This window comes from Elephas maximus, chromosome 10, assembly GCF_024166365.1.
Source record: "Elephas maximus indicus isolate mEleMax1 chromosome 10, mEleMax1 primary haplotype, whole genome shotgun sequence".
In the NCBI taxonomy this organism is placed as follows: domain Eukaryota; kingdom Metazoa; phylum Chordata; class Mammalia; order Proboscidea; family Elephantidae; genus Elephas; species Elephas maximus.
In genome coordinates, this window is record NC_064828.1 from 62,984,979 (window position 1) to 62,999,285 (window position 14,307).

General features: G+C 39.0%; 1 protein-coding gene across 7 annotated transcripts in view; it reads right to left on the reverse strand.

Moving 5' to 3' along the window:
* NIN (ninein) overlaps positions 1 to 14,307 on the reverse strand; it is a 118,070-nt gene that overhangs the window by 31,386 nt on the left and 72,377 nt on the right. For 6 of the 7 annotated variants that reach the window (XM_049897921.1, XM_049897919.1, XM_049897918.1 and 3 more), the window contains 8 exons: positions 11,656 to 11,766; positions 11,251 to 11,340; positions 9,828 to 9,966; positions 7,622 to 7,743; positions 5,933 to 6,438; positions 2,809 to 4,947; positions 1,414 to 1,539; positions 1,236 to 1,305 (listed from right to left, as the gene is read on the reverse strand). In XM_049897921.1, coding sequence (XP_049753878.1) covers positions 1,236 to 1,305; positions 1,414 to 1,539; positions 2,809 to 4,947; positions 5,933 to 6,438; positions 7,622 to 7,743; positions 9,828 to 9,966; positions 11,251 to 11,340; positions 11,656 to 11,766 — 3,303 coding nt within the window. The remainder of the gene's footprint in view (positions 1 to 1,235; positions 1,306 to 1,413; positions 1,540 to 2,808; positions 4,948 to 5,932; positions 6,439 to 7,621; positions 7,744 to 9,827; positions 9,967 to 11,250; positions 11,341 to 11,655; positions 11,767 to 14,307) is intronic. The other variant, XM_049897925.1, reaches the window with a different exon arrangement.

The window sequence follows — 14,307 nt, forward strand, 5'->3', positions numbered from 1 at the left end:
CCTGGTTTTTTAAAAAGTGGTCATACAGTAAGTATTCTACTGTATCAAGATGTTCCATGCATTTATCCATTTTGATAGACATACAGGTTTGTTATTTTTCTTTTAATTATGAATAAACAAAATAATAGTTTGGAAAATACCCCTATACATGGTAGCACTTTGTTTTTAGGATCATTTCTTAGAAGTGGGATTGCTGGGTTAGAAGGTATGCACATATATTACAATCTTGATAGATATTAACAAAATATCTTTCTCACAAGTCGTACCAATTTACAGTCCTATCGACTGTGTGTGAACACACTCTTCATCACACCTTGCTAACACCAGATGATACCAATCTTTATTTTTCTGCCAATTTGATAGGTGAAAAATAGAAACTCATTTAACTTGCATTTCCCCAATTACTAATGTGACTCATCATGTTTTTATGTTGTATTCTTTTTTTCTGACTGGACTGTTCATGTTGATTGCCCATTTTTCAACCAGGTTTGCCATTTATTTTTAAGTACACAAAATATATTTTGGATGTTAATATCCTGTCCATATCAAGTATTTCAAATACCCTTTTTCCCAGTATGTCGTTGTCCTCTGACTTATTTCACACAGATTCTTAAATGGTCTTCCCTTGCACAATTATACATTGTGAGATTATACAAATTGGGTGTTGAATGGCACAAGCTGCCAGAATAAATCATAATTCTGTGAACTGATATACTGATTAACCAGCATTCTATATCTGCGAAATTCTGTCCCTAACTTCTGCTTTCAATCACAGTGAGGAAAGGGGAAGGACTTAACATTCACTGAACAGTGACTCTCAGTCAAGCAGTGAGATGTGCCCTTGAGACATCTTACTTCTAAGACTGTGATCTTTCTACTCTTCCACCAAACTGCATGACGGATAGAGCTAACATTTCACAGGTATGGTTTTAGAGATATGTCCCCGCCCCCCAGTTATAAAGCCTATATTAAGCACTCAGGGTCTAGAAATAATATATATGAAATTTAATAGAAAACCAGTTTAGAGTCGGCATGAGATGAATTTCCATTTTCAAACTCAGGAAGAAATGTGGTAAGACACAGACTTAAATTTTCTTAAGAGATTTTGGAAAACTCTCACCATCACATGCTATATGTTATCCTGGGAGCATATTCTGAAAATCTGTAAATTTCAAATAAAAAAAAAGTAAATTTTAGAATCCAGAAACAATGGGAAATTTTAAATACCTTCTTACCTGTTTCTTTAAATTTTCAACCATCTTCTGAACTGCATCTTTTTCCTTTTTTACAGTTTCTATTTTTTTCCTAAAGGGATGATGAAAATATGACTTAAGAGTTAGGCTTTAAAAACTGAAGTAAAACAGTTTTAGTCCTCACAAAATGCTCTTAAGAAAATTTAAGTATATGTCTTACCATATTTCTTCCTGAGATCCATTTAATTTCCCTAATTTCAGGTTAGAAATGCTATCTTCTTCATTTAAACTAGTAATTTCGTCTCTCAAAATAGAATTTTCCTCTTGAAGTTTCTCAGATTCATATCTGAAGTACAGAGATTTAAAAAAAAAAAAAAGTTACAACAAGACAGTCATCTGGCATCTTTGGAAAATACTTTCTAGTGACTTCCAATAAAACAAGTACTCCACGCCAGTTAAAAAGAAAAATCTAAATTAGTAGTCTTTTAGTACTTGGAAATCAGGCTACGGCATATTGACTCATTTCATTTGGGATGTAAGAATTTCACTAAAATATGTTAGGTGAGTATGGCTGAGAAACTTGAACATGGAGACAGGAATGCCCACTCTGGTTGTTGATTTTCTCAATGGCAAGCATACTGCTTTGCGCAAATGACTCAAGCTCTACCTATGGTGAACTGATATAAGCCATATTACTATACATTACAAAGATGTATTAGGTTTACATTTAGACCCAGGGTACCTAGAAAGACATTTCACTGCATAAATCAAAGGCCATGCTGAAATATGTACACTAATAATGGCTTGTAATTTTTTTCATTTCATTATATTTTGAGTTTTTGATCTAAATATGGTCTGAAGCATGAGGAGGAAAAAACTACATTTAGAATTAAATTATTTTTGTTTTATATCATTAAGATATTTCAGACATGAGGTAATATTTTACACATCTTTTAAATATGAAATCTGCTAGAAGGGTACTGCAATCGTGTTTTATAAAGTCAAGTGATTCAGATTAGTTTCATTTTTTATTTATTCTTCAAGCACATTTATTAGAATCTGGTAGCACCTCAATAAAATTATATATTCTGAGATAAATCTCTACTGTAGGATATCAACATGTACTTCAAGTGATGTAAGCGAAAAATTATAAGCCACAAAACACAAAATTTTTCACGTATAAGAGTTCTTATCTACCAATTGAGTTAATAATACACAAAAGGCATTCATTCGCATATACCATGTTACATCAAAATGAGGAAAATAATGTTTAGCTAAAGGAAAAAAGTCATCTATTCATCCAAATGAAGTAAGTGCTAGAAAGGAGTTAAAGACATGACATGCATTGATGATGCATATGGTTAAACAGCAAACACTTGGCATTATGAGCTTTCACCTCCCATAGAATAACATTTATTTCCTACAGAGGAAGGGAATGCCTCCTAAGCAAGGTTATTCTATTTGTTAATGCGACACAGAAGCAGAAGGACGTCTACAGGACTGCTTTCTTCTTGAAGACTAACAGGTTAGTTCTCTAGGCTCAGCGAACAGTGGAAGTTAGATCTGGTGAGGTGCCCTGTGGGATTCCGTGAAGCTTAGAAGGTACATACGTTACCTTAGAAGTTCAACTTTTTGCTGCATCTCACTGCAGGTGCTTTGCAAGTCATGCATCATTGACTTCAGTTCTTCCTCCTTTTCTCCTTGAGAAGATACATCTTTTTGCTTAACTAAAGCAGTGACTCTCTCCCTCAACTTTCTAGTCAGCTCCTGTAGCTTTTTTTTCTCCAGCTCTAACTCTGCTATTGTGGCCTGACGCTGAAAGTGTTTGTCTTGAAGGCCTAGAAGGGCAGTATTTTCTTCTAGTATAACTTGGTTCTGTATTTTTGGCTTTTCTTGATGTGTCTGAATCATTCTTTGTAACCAAGCTACTTCATGTGCTTTTACCTTTTCCAGGAGTTGTGTATTCTCTGGCTCAAGGTATTGGTTTTCTTGTTTATGTTCTTCTATAAAATGGTGTACATTCATAACCTTTGGCGCACACTCTTCCAGGGTCTGATTTAGTTCAAGTATCTTTTCATCAGGTTCAACTTGCAGGTTATCTAAATGGGCTTCCCATAAGGAGAAGCAGTCACATTGTAGCACTGATCTTCCCTGCAGTTTCTCAATCTTTCCTTGAAGTCTCAAAACCAGGACATGCAGCTCCTCGTTTTCTCCTTTGACTTCATCATAACTCTTTTCTAGGCTAAGGAATGTCTCAGTCACTTGCTCAACTTTCTTGAGTTCTTCCTGCAACCTGAACACTTCTGAAGTAAGTTCTTTGTTATTTTCTAGTGCTTCATCGTACCGAGTCTCCATCACTCTCAGCTCTTCCTGAAGACAGTCATTTTCTCTACTAGCATCTTCATATAACAACTTATACTTGGGGGAAGCCTCAGGGATTCTTTCAAGCATCTTTAGTTTCTTTTTGAGCACTGAAACATCAAAAAGAAGGTCTTGTTTCTTTTCAGAAGCTCGGTCGCAGTCTGCACGTAAGACTGTTAGTTGTTCCTGAAGCTGACTTATCTTAATCTTTAGGTCCCAGGTTTCAGCTCTGGTCTCTTCACTATTTTCAAGCTCGGAAAAACTCTCTATTGATGCTTCAGACTCTATTTTGGCCTCCTGCCTCCGAACAGAGCTCGTTTCTGTACTTTCCAGATCTCGAGTCTCATCATCTTGCAAGTCACTTAGGACACACTTCTTGGGTACACTTTCTACTTGCTTCATTCTGTTTTGCAGTAAAAATGGCTCTATTTGTTCCAGAGAACTTCCCAAAAATTCAGTATTTGGTTCATCTAAACATGAAGATGTTACTGACCCTGGCTCTAATTTTTGCAGCCTTTGCTGCAGCCTAGAAATTTCAGTAGCCATTTTCACATTTTCCTTCACTGCTCGTTCGTGAGCTCTCTGCAGGCTTAAGAGGACATCTCCATTTTCTTCCAACAGCTGCTCCCCTTGCTGCAGCAGGGACATGGTGCCATTTCCTTCTGCCTCCCCCACTCCCATTGCCTGGCAGCCACTCTCAAGCCTGGAGAGAGGAGATGCCTGCTGCATTTCCTTTAATTTATTCTGCAGCCTGGAGATTTCTGTGCTCATCTCGGCCCTCTCTTGATCTGCTTTCTCACAGGCCTCTTTGTGAATGTTCTCCATGGCCAGAAGCTTGGACATCACTTCCTGCCTTTCCTGGTCACGTTCCATCTCTAGCTTCTTAAGCCGCTGGCTGGCCAGCTGCTCTGAGGCCCCTGCCTGGCACAGGACCTGCTCACAGTCCTTCAGTTCTCTTTCGTGATTGCTCTTCAGCTCAAGTATGTGGCTGGACAGTAGGCTTTGCTGACTTTCAGACACAGTTTTTAGATCCTCCAGGTCTTTGAGTAGTTTCTCTTTCTCAACAACCAAACTGTTCAAATGTTCTTTGTATGTTTTCTCTAGCATCTCTCTCTCCTGGGTCAGGACCAGAGAAGTTGCTTTCTCTCTTTGAAGGGTCTCTTTAAGTTGCTCCTGGGCTTCTGCACACTCCTGGATGAGCTCGTCCTTTTCAAATTCCCACTGGGATTTCTCCTCACGTTGCTGTTCTAGGAGGTCCTTCAGCTCTTGGCGGTAGCGCTGCTCCAGGCTTTGCAGAGCGTCTTCATATCTCTCAGTGACTTTCTGGCAATCAGCCAGAAATTGGGCTTCTATCTGAGAGGTTCTTCTATTATACTCAGTTTCCATTTTTTCCCTACATGTGGTCAACATACAGCATTACTGAAACTGCTGCCAACTCCGGAAGCAAACAAAAAACATTTTACCATGCATAGAAAAGGCTGCCAAGTGAACAATTTAAAACACTTTCTAAAAACTGTCTTCACATATTCTTATGTGATTCATGTATCCTGGGAATGGGTCTCATTTCTGAGAGCTAAAACTGGCAGCCATAATTAACTTAGAAGACACAGTCACCTCTTTCTGCATTTAGAGGACAAATTTAGAAACCAAATTCTTTGGCATATTCCCAAACTTACATGTACTGGACTTTTAGCCTAGGGCTTAAATTCATATTTTATATTCAGTGATCACATGCATATTAACCTAACCCCTAACTTGGGAAATATATAAAATTCTTTCATTTTAAATAAGTGATTAAGGTAATAACATCCTATCTTTAAATAAGATAGGATATTAGTTATATAAACCACACATATTAACAAATTCGTTTTGCTTTTGCTTCTTACTTAATAAAGTAGCATCGAGTTAACTGAGTGTGACGCACCAGTGCCCTCCAACGTATCTGGGGTTTTGTGTGAGGAAGGTAAGCACAAAGTGCTGGTTTCATAATTCTGGAAGGAAATGTAATTTTGCCCAGAATCCAGCTTATAAATAGCCTTTCTCAGAAAACAACAAGACTGAACTAGGAAGGAACCATGTTTGGGATAATCTTATCCTTATCTGGTGCCTTATAAGATACAATACGTCTTGACACAATAAATACTTTCCTCTTTTTTTTTTTTTTTTAAAGCAACAACAACAGAAACACACAGTTCCAATAACCCCAAGGTAAGCTTATGGCTAAGCAACGGCAAAGCATGCTGAAAAATTACAAAGGAATCTAGTCAATCAATGGACTATTATGCCTTCTGATTTTTCTAAGTCTCCTTAACTGACTAGAACTTCTGGTGTCCTGAGAGACGATGCCCAGGCTGCTCCACTTCCCCTCATTTTCTTACCTCCCCTCTTGGAGTTCCCTGTGGTGTTTTTCCAAGAGCTCTTTCTGCAACTCCTCTTTTTCTAGGGTATGCTTCTCCACCAGGATTTTCAGCTGCTCCTGGTGAAACTGTTCTAGTTCCTGAGTTAAGTCTCTCACCTTCTCTTCTGCCCAGGCGCCTTTATGAATGAGTCCTTCCCTCTCGCGGTTAAAGCTTTCCTCTACCTGCTCCAGTCTAGCCTTGAGGTCTACTTCATGTTCCAGCCTTAGCTTTTCCTCCAAATGAGTCTGTTCTTCATCAAACTTCATTTGCAGTTGTTTTTTCTCCTCCTGGTGTCTGCAGGTAGTCTTGTGCTGTGTCTCCTTTAGCACCATGGCTTGCTCCTGAAGTTCTGCAATTTCATTTTTAAGGCCACTAATTTGCTTTTCCAAGGTGTGTATTTCATCCTCATACTTCTGCTTCGTACTCTCCTGCTCCTTTTCACAGGTGACCTTGGTCTCATCTAGCTGCTCTTCATAATGGCGCACCTAAAATCAAAAAGTGTAACCACGACAAGATTATTTCACCAAAGGCCGTGGAAAGGAGGGTGATGTGGGCAGCAAGTACTTTTTCCCCATAAGACATCCTCAGATTTCCCATTTTGTTTTATAAATTAACTTAATTCAAAAAACACTTTAAGCAAGATATATTTAAGTCAGGCATGGCTTGCCTTCCTTTTAGTGGGGCTGAATTTTATTAGTTTCTGAACAGCTCTGTTAAAAACTGAACAGACCTTCAAATGTATACCACTTGCCTTCCAGTGCATCCTTTGAAAGGCATCCTCACAAACAGCAAATCTAGAGTCTTAAAATAATTAAATTCAAACATTTATTGAATACCTATTGGGCATGGGACCTCATGGGAACACAAAGCTGGTTAAGACATAATGCCTACCATGAAGGAGAAACCAGTATAGACATGGTTATGGTCAAGTAAAAACAAGTATAACACAAAGCAGAACATAAAACAAAACGTATAGAAAAAAGAGCTGTGGCGTAAAATGGGGATGCAAATGAGGGAAAAATCAGATTTGGTTGAGGAAATTCAGGAACAGTTTCATGAGAGGGGCAGCACTGGATATAAACTCTGAAGGAGGAGTAGACTTTCAAGAAGCAGAGGATTAACAGTGTGAGCAAAGACATGGTGGCAAAAGAGGGCAGAGTTTGATGGAGAACAGTAAACTCCCCTGTTTGGCCGGAGGCTAAATTAACTCAAAAGGATAGTGAAAAAGAAGACTAGAAATGTAAGTTGAGGCACACGATAAAGGATTTTGGACTCCAAGGCTCAGAACTTGTATCTGATTTAGTAGCTAATGCTGTATCAAAGAACTTTTTTGGTATGAATCTAAAACATGTACTTAGATGCAGGTTTGAGTATTAAGAGGTATTTTTAACAGGTTGAAAATAATATTATGGTTTCTAAGCTTCAAGTTTCACACGACCAGAGCCGAAGATATTACATATTGGAGAAACTCTCTCCCAGGAGGGTAAGGCCTCACTTAAAGCCTATGAAACCAGCCTGAGGGAGTGGGTTCCTGGTAGCCACTAGACAAAATAGGAAATGCATAGAAAGTACTGCTCTATGAGAAATAAAGAACTGGGGATGCCCTACAGACATAAGCCTATTTGAACTCAAAGAAATTAGAGAACTGGATTGGCAAGAAAGACTTACTTTATCTTCAAGCTCCAGTCTTAGGCAACACAAGTCCCTGTGATGTTGTTCTTTCATCTGTTCGATGACCAGCTCCGCCTCAATGCTCATATTCAAAGGATTGCACACTTCAGAACCAAGCCCTGAAAACACATGGGACCCATTGACCTGGTGACAGGCTCTTCAAATAACACAATCTGGCATCTGAGGGGGGACATCCAGTTTAACTACGGAGAATGTTCAGCCTAAACTGCCCCAGATGTGATCTACTAGGAAACAAAAGAAGGCAAGAAAAGTCCCTTCTATTCTCAAGAAAAAAAATCTGTTGCTGTTGAGTCGTTTCCAACTCATGGTGCCCCCATGTCACAGAACAGAACTGCTCCATAGGGCTTTTTATTTTTTTTACTGAAATCTTTATGGAAGCAGATCACCAGGCCTTTCTTCTATGGTGCCAGTCGGTGGGTTTGAACCACTGCCAACCTTCAGATCAGTAGTCTAACGCAAGCCATTTGTGCTATCCAGGGACCCTCTCAAGCATTAGGGCAAACAGTAAGAAATGAAGGTAAACAGATCCTTCCACGTACAGGCAGTTCATCAAATCTTAACGGAATCCCTCTTTTTGAACAGTAGGTGGGGGTAGGTGTGGAAACTGCTGCTTGAAGGTGACCTCCAAGTGAAAATGCCGCAGGGTGAGGTAGTTTGGTCAAACCAACCAGCCATTTATCCATTCAACAAATACTGAGAGACAAATTAGCAGGGGGGCAGTGGGCCAGGGGAATGAATGGACAGCAGCACACTCGCTGCTATGCCTTGAGAAGTTAACTCCATGGGTCAAGACAGCCAACGCTTCACTCAACATTATAGCCAACTGGGTACTGTAATATGAATTTCCTGGGATACGGGTAGAGCTACATTTTAAATTATCAGCTAAAATTAAAAATAGGGCATAAGTTAGAGCCCTGAGTATAGGCAGTTTAGGGTAAAAATTCTTAGTTCATCCATATGAGTTCACCTCTGTAACCACCCACAATGATTAATGAGATAGATGTTGGTGGAAATGTGCAACGTAAGTTGGGGGCTGACCTAGTACACAGACAAAATGATTACGTGTAATGCTACGAAGAAACCATTAAGGTGGGGGACCCAAAAGAGTTTTTGATGTGGGGGACATTTTCAGATGGGGGAAAGGGGCTCTTCTTGGGCTGGGTCCAACAGCTGGGGCTGGCATTCTTGCTTTGGCCTCTCTCTTCATATATTGTGGCATATCCCCAACTGAGAAGTGATATCTGGGCTGTGAGTACCCGAAGATGGTATAGCTTCATTTATCCACGTGAAGCACCCCAACACTTGGTCATTTATGGAAAATCCCAGAAAAAAGTGGCTGAGAAATATCATCAGTTGGGTTTCATCCTTAAGACTACAATAAGTGAGCCAAGAGTCAGAGAAAAGGTATTAAGGCTTCTTCCTCTCCCCTCCCCAATCACTTTTTTATTTGAGAGTTACTAGGTGAGGAGAGGAATAAACAACCCTTGCAAAAACCTGTACTCCTGCCCCAATGATTTGTAACAGAAAAATTAGTTAGGAGCCCTAATTAGGGTTTCTGAAATTGAAAGTCAACACACCTGAGGAAAGAGGCTACCGGGAGGGAGGAAAAGGGCTCATGATGGATGTGGATGGGAATCCCAAACAACTCTGCCTTCTGACCTCATCACTCAAAATCTTCCTCAAAGGCACAGGCAACCAGCCCTTACTTGTTTTGCGGAAGCAATGCAGACACTCAGCACAGCTAGCATAAGAAAACCAGCTATGGATTCTGTGGTTTCTGGCTGGCCTCCTCTCCAAAATCATCTTCATACCAGATAGATACTGTCTTAAAAAGGAAGGATTCAGCAATAGCTCATGCCTGCACTCTAACACTCCAAAGGCCTAGGTTCTCAGATTTGTGGCCAGTTTTCGTTGTTTTCTTTTAAACATAGCAAACACCCTGTGGTTTTATTTTTCCATTCCTTTGTTGATGCATACCAAAATCAGATGGAAATATTCTCATAAAGACTTCAAGGACAAACTAAAAACCAGACCACAAGTGAAACAGCTCAAGAAAATAGTATTGCCAAAATCTTTTTTTTTTTTTACTTTCCAAAATTTTGCAATCGTACATTCAACCATGATTCTAAAAACAAAGGTCAAAGGCAGAGACTCTGGCAAGGTGGTGTCTGAGTATGTTTACCCTGGTCAGGCTCAATGCCACCGCTGTTACCATCAAGCTCTTCTGACAGGGAGTTCTTCAAGGGAAGTCTGAACACTTTGCCTTGTGCACGATACTCTTCCAGCTCAGACTGGAGTTCATCCACTTGGTCTTGTAATACCTGGGATTGAAAAACCAGCAAAGGTCTTAGATATGACATTAGAAGCGCAAGCAACAGAAAATATTGGATATAATAAAAATTAAAAACTTTTTGTGCTGCAAAGGACAAAATGAAATGCCTAGAATGGGCAAATCTATAGAAACAGAAGTAGATTAGCAGTTGCCTAGCACCGGGGGACATGGGGAAGATTATTTATAGTTGTGGTAGAGGGGTCTTTTTTTTGGTCATGAAAATGTTCTAAAATTGACTGTGGTGATGGTTGCATAACTCTGTGAATATAAGATATTGAATTGTACACTCTTAATGGCTGATTGTATAGTACGCAAAGCTGTGGAAAAAAGAAGTGGATAGATTTGGGGTGCTTTTTTTAGGTAAAGCTGACAGGTTTTACTGATAAATTCATTAAATTAAAGGACATTTAGAGAAAACACTTCTCCCTGATTAGAGCCAAAACTTGATGGTAAAAGCAACAGATACATTTAATTTCTTTTCTTAAAATGCATGCATGTATTTGCTGAAAAGGCAGGCTGTGAGTAACCACATAAAAAGGTCACTGTTTTCCTCACCTCTGCATAATTACAATTTTCATCTAAAGCAGTTAGAATCCAGTTCTACTTACCTTGTTAAACAAGTGTTTGTGGTTTCAAGGAAAAAAAAAAAAAAACCCCAAATGCCTAAAGTTTGGGAAATTACTTTTAAAAATTAAAAGATTCTTGTTATTTACAAGGATGTTTTTGCCCCTACTGGTAGGTATTGGGATTCATTTACCACCTAAAGACTTGATGGGAGGTTTCTTTGCATTTTGTAAATAAAGTAAGGGATGGATTTGGAGAGGGTAGGGAGCACCCCAAGACAGAATAAGTCTAACTCTGGAATAAGGCCATCAACACGACCAGGAATTCTTCCACTTGAAATAAAACCCATTTTCCTGTAAGCACTCGCAATTTCTGACCTAGACTAAAAAATTGGACTAAGAAGACTTAAATGCAGTTTGCATGATTCCCTAGTAGTTCAGGATACTGAGTAACAACATTAATGGCTAATGTCTGTGTCGGTGCTTACTATGTCCCTGGCACTGTTGTAAGCACTTTACCTATATTTACTCGTTGAATCTTCCCAACAACCCTATTCAGTGGGTACTCTTATTTTTGCCATTTTATAGATGAAGAATAGAGGCACACACAGATTAAGTGACTTGCATAAGGTCACAAAGCTGGTAAATGGTGGCAACAGGATTTGAACCTAGGCATTGTTCCATCTACCAAGTTCTCTCCAGCCACTTACCCTGCACTGCTGCTCATATTCATTTCTCATCTGCGCCAGCCTCTCTTCTTGCAGGAAGAATTCAGCACTGCTGGGATCAAGGTCACCAAACTAGAAAAAGAAAAGACAATGTTGTCATTTTTCCCAAATGTCCTTCTTTGACCTGTAACATGCCAAAAGCCCCAGTTTCTGGCATTCACCCAGCCTCCCGAGTATGAAAGGAATGTGACGCTTATGCAGAAACACCACCAACTGGAGAACATACTACAGGGACATGCTCAGCCAAGACAGGGATCAGATGCCTGGCATTTCCCCGCAGAAATGACATCTTCCTTTAGCCACTTAACAAATTCCCTACTGGAAATTTCCCTGGTGCTCCTTTGAGTAAACTACACTTCGGGCTGTGTATCAGGAAATTAGATTTACCTTTTCTGCTAACACATGCTCCAAATTTCGCTGTAGTTTGTTTGTCAGATGCTCATATTCTGCCAATTTCTCTGCATTTTCCAGAAGCTCCTTTTCTAGACGACTGTTTTCCTGAAGAAATTTGGGGAGATGAAATGTGACACGGATTAAAAAATAGCTAAGTGGTTGTATCATTTTATATGAAGCATAAATGAGTGCTCTAGATTGTGAAAATTTGCCTATCTGGAAGGGTTACAATGGAAAAGAGACAAAGGTAAATACAAAATCTGGCTCTATTTTATAACCCAAAAACCTGACTCCTTTTTTTTTTGACCCTGTCGAATTGTGCTCTTGTCCACTATGATAACCACTAGCAGCCACATGTGGCTATTGAGCACTTGAAATATATTTAGGACAAATTCAGATGTGCTGTAAACACAAAATATATACTAGATTTCAAAGAGTTAATACAAAAAATGTGTAATATCTCAGTAATTTCTGTATATTGATTACATGTCAAAATGATAGTATTTTGGAGATACTGGATTAGATAAGGAAATCCTAGTGGCATAGTGGCTAAGTGCTATAGCTGCTAACCAAAGGGTTGGCAGTTCGAATCCACCAGGCACTCCTTGGAAACTCTATGGGGCAGTTCTACTCCATCCTAGGGTCACTATGAGTTGGAACTGACTCGACGGCAATGGGTTTGGTTTTTTTTTTTCCGGTTTGGATTAGATAAAATGATTTGAAATTAATTTTACCTGCTTCTATTTACCTATTAAAGTGACCACTCACAAATCTGAGACTACATATGTGGCTCATATTATATTTGTACGGAATAGCACTACAGTAGAATATTTAATGACACGAAAAACAGGCTCAATACATGGCCAAATAAAACTGGTTACAAAATACTTTGTTCAACTGACAGCAAAAGAGAACTCAGAAAAACTATAAAAAGTAGAATAACTCTACAGTCGGTTTTCATTTAATGATATTACAAAAAAAAAAAAAAATTTTTTTTTTATAATGATATTATAGTTTGGTTTATATTTAGTTTACAAATTTTTTTGGTTTTAAATATGTAAAAATGACACTGTAAGTTGTTCATCATTTGTATTTGCTTAAGTTATTATAATAACATATCTACTGAAAATCCACAAGTTTTTTTTTTTTTCATTTAAAAGGGTCTGTATATATAGTACTTTTTAGTATGATTTCTACTCATTTGTTAAAAAAAAAATAAGGAAAACCATACAGACATGCCATTGCTTCGACATTATTTTCTATTCCAGTGTTAATGGCTGACAGGAAGAACATTATTTTCAAAGTGTATTTTGCCAAAAGAATATAAAGCCAGTACATTTTTAATGTACTCTAGTTCACACCCTCACATGGCAATATGTGAAAAAGATTGTACTTGAAACATTAAAGATAGAAAAATACTATCTTCCCCCAAATACCAATTCTATAACTCTAATAATTCAAAGTGTATCTAAATGTAGATGCTGAAACAATGGAAACGATCTCTGTGTGCTGGACACTGAGCTGGTACTCTGGAAACTGACACATCAGGTATCGTTACTGACCATAGGGAACACACGATCTGGACATGGTGAGACAGATACAGATACAACTCTATAACACAATAAGAAACGCACTATTAACTTGGCCTGCAGTATTAGAGAAAGCCGTGAAGGAGTATTATCATGACCTATCCGCTGTGGAGCTGACTGCTGATGGGAAGTTCACTGGGGTTGAGGTACATGGAGCTAGGAGTTGCTGGCAGGAGCTGAGGTTAGAAAGGAGTGATGATAAGCCCCCTTTCAGAGGCCTTCAGTGCTAACATGTTTTTACAATCATGATTATATTTGATTTTTAGTAAGACAACTCTGGTAGCCATGTTGTTGTTGTTTGTTACTGTTGAGTTGATTCCAACTCATGGCGACCCCATGTGTGTAGAGCAGAACTGCTCCATAGGGTTTTCAAGGCTGTGACCTTTTGGAAGCAGGTTGCCAAGCTGTCTTGCAAGGTACCTTTGGGTGGGTTTGAACCACCAACCTTACCCCTGGAACCCCTGGTAACCATATGGAGGCTGAAGAGATGGAAGATACAGATGGAGTAAAGCAGTGCTCAGGATGCTCATTAGTCAGTTGAGAAATTATGATGAATTCTGACCCTATTTCAGAGGCTGTGAAAACGGAGAGGAAGGGGATAAAACTGAGAGGCATCTCTCAGCGTCATGGGACTTAGAGACTGATTAGTGATGAGGAGTGAGGATGACTCTGACATACAGCACATGGCAATGGCACAGATCAGGGAAAAGTCAGTAGAGGAAGCAGTTTGGTAGTTACGGAGAGGTAATTAGCTCAGTTTTTAATGTGTGGTTTCAGGGACCTTTCATAATAGCAACAAGAGTATTTCATATGTATTTATTAGTTTCCAGACACTGTATATGTATCATCTCGTTTAATCTCCACATCAACCCCATGGGGTAGTCATTATTATGGTGCCCATTTTGTACATTACAAACAGGTCCAAGGTTTTACGTAAGTGGTGGTGTTCAGATTTGAAACAGGCAGTCTGGCTCCAGAGTGCTCACCTTTAATCTCTAGATTATACCATACCATATTATCCAATAACAAGAAGGACCACTCCCTCTACTGAGGCAGT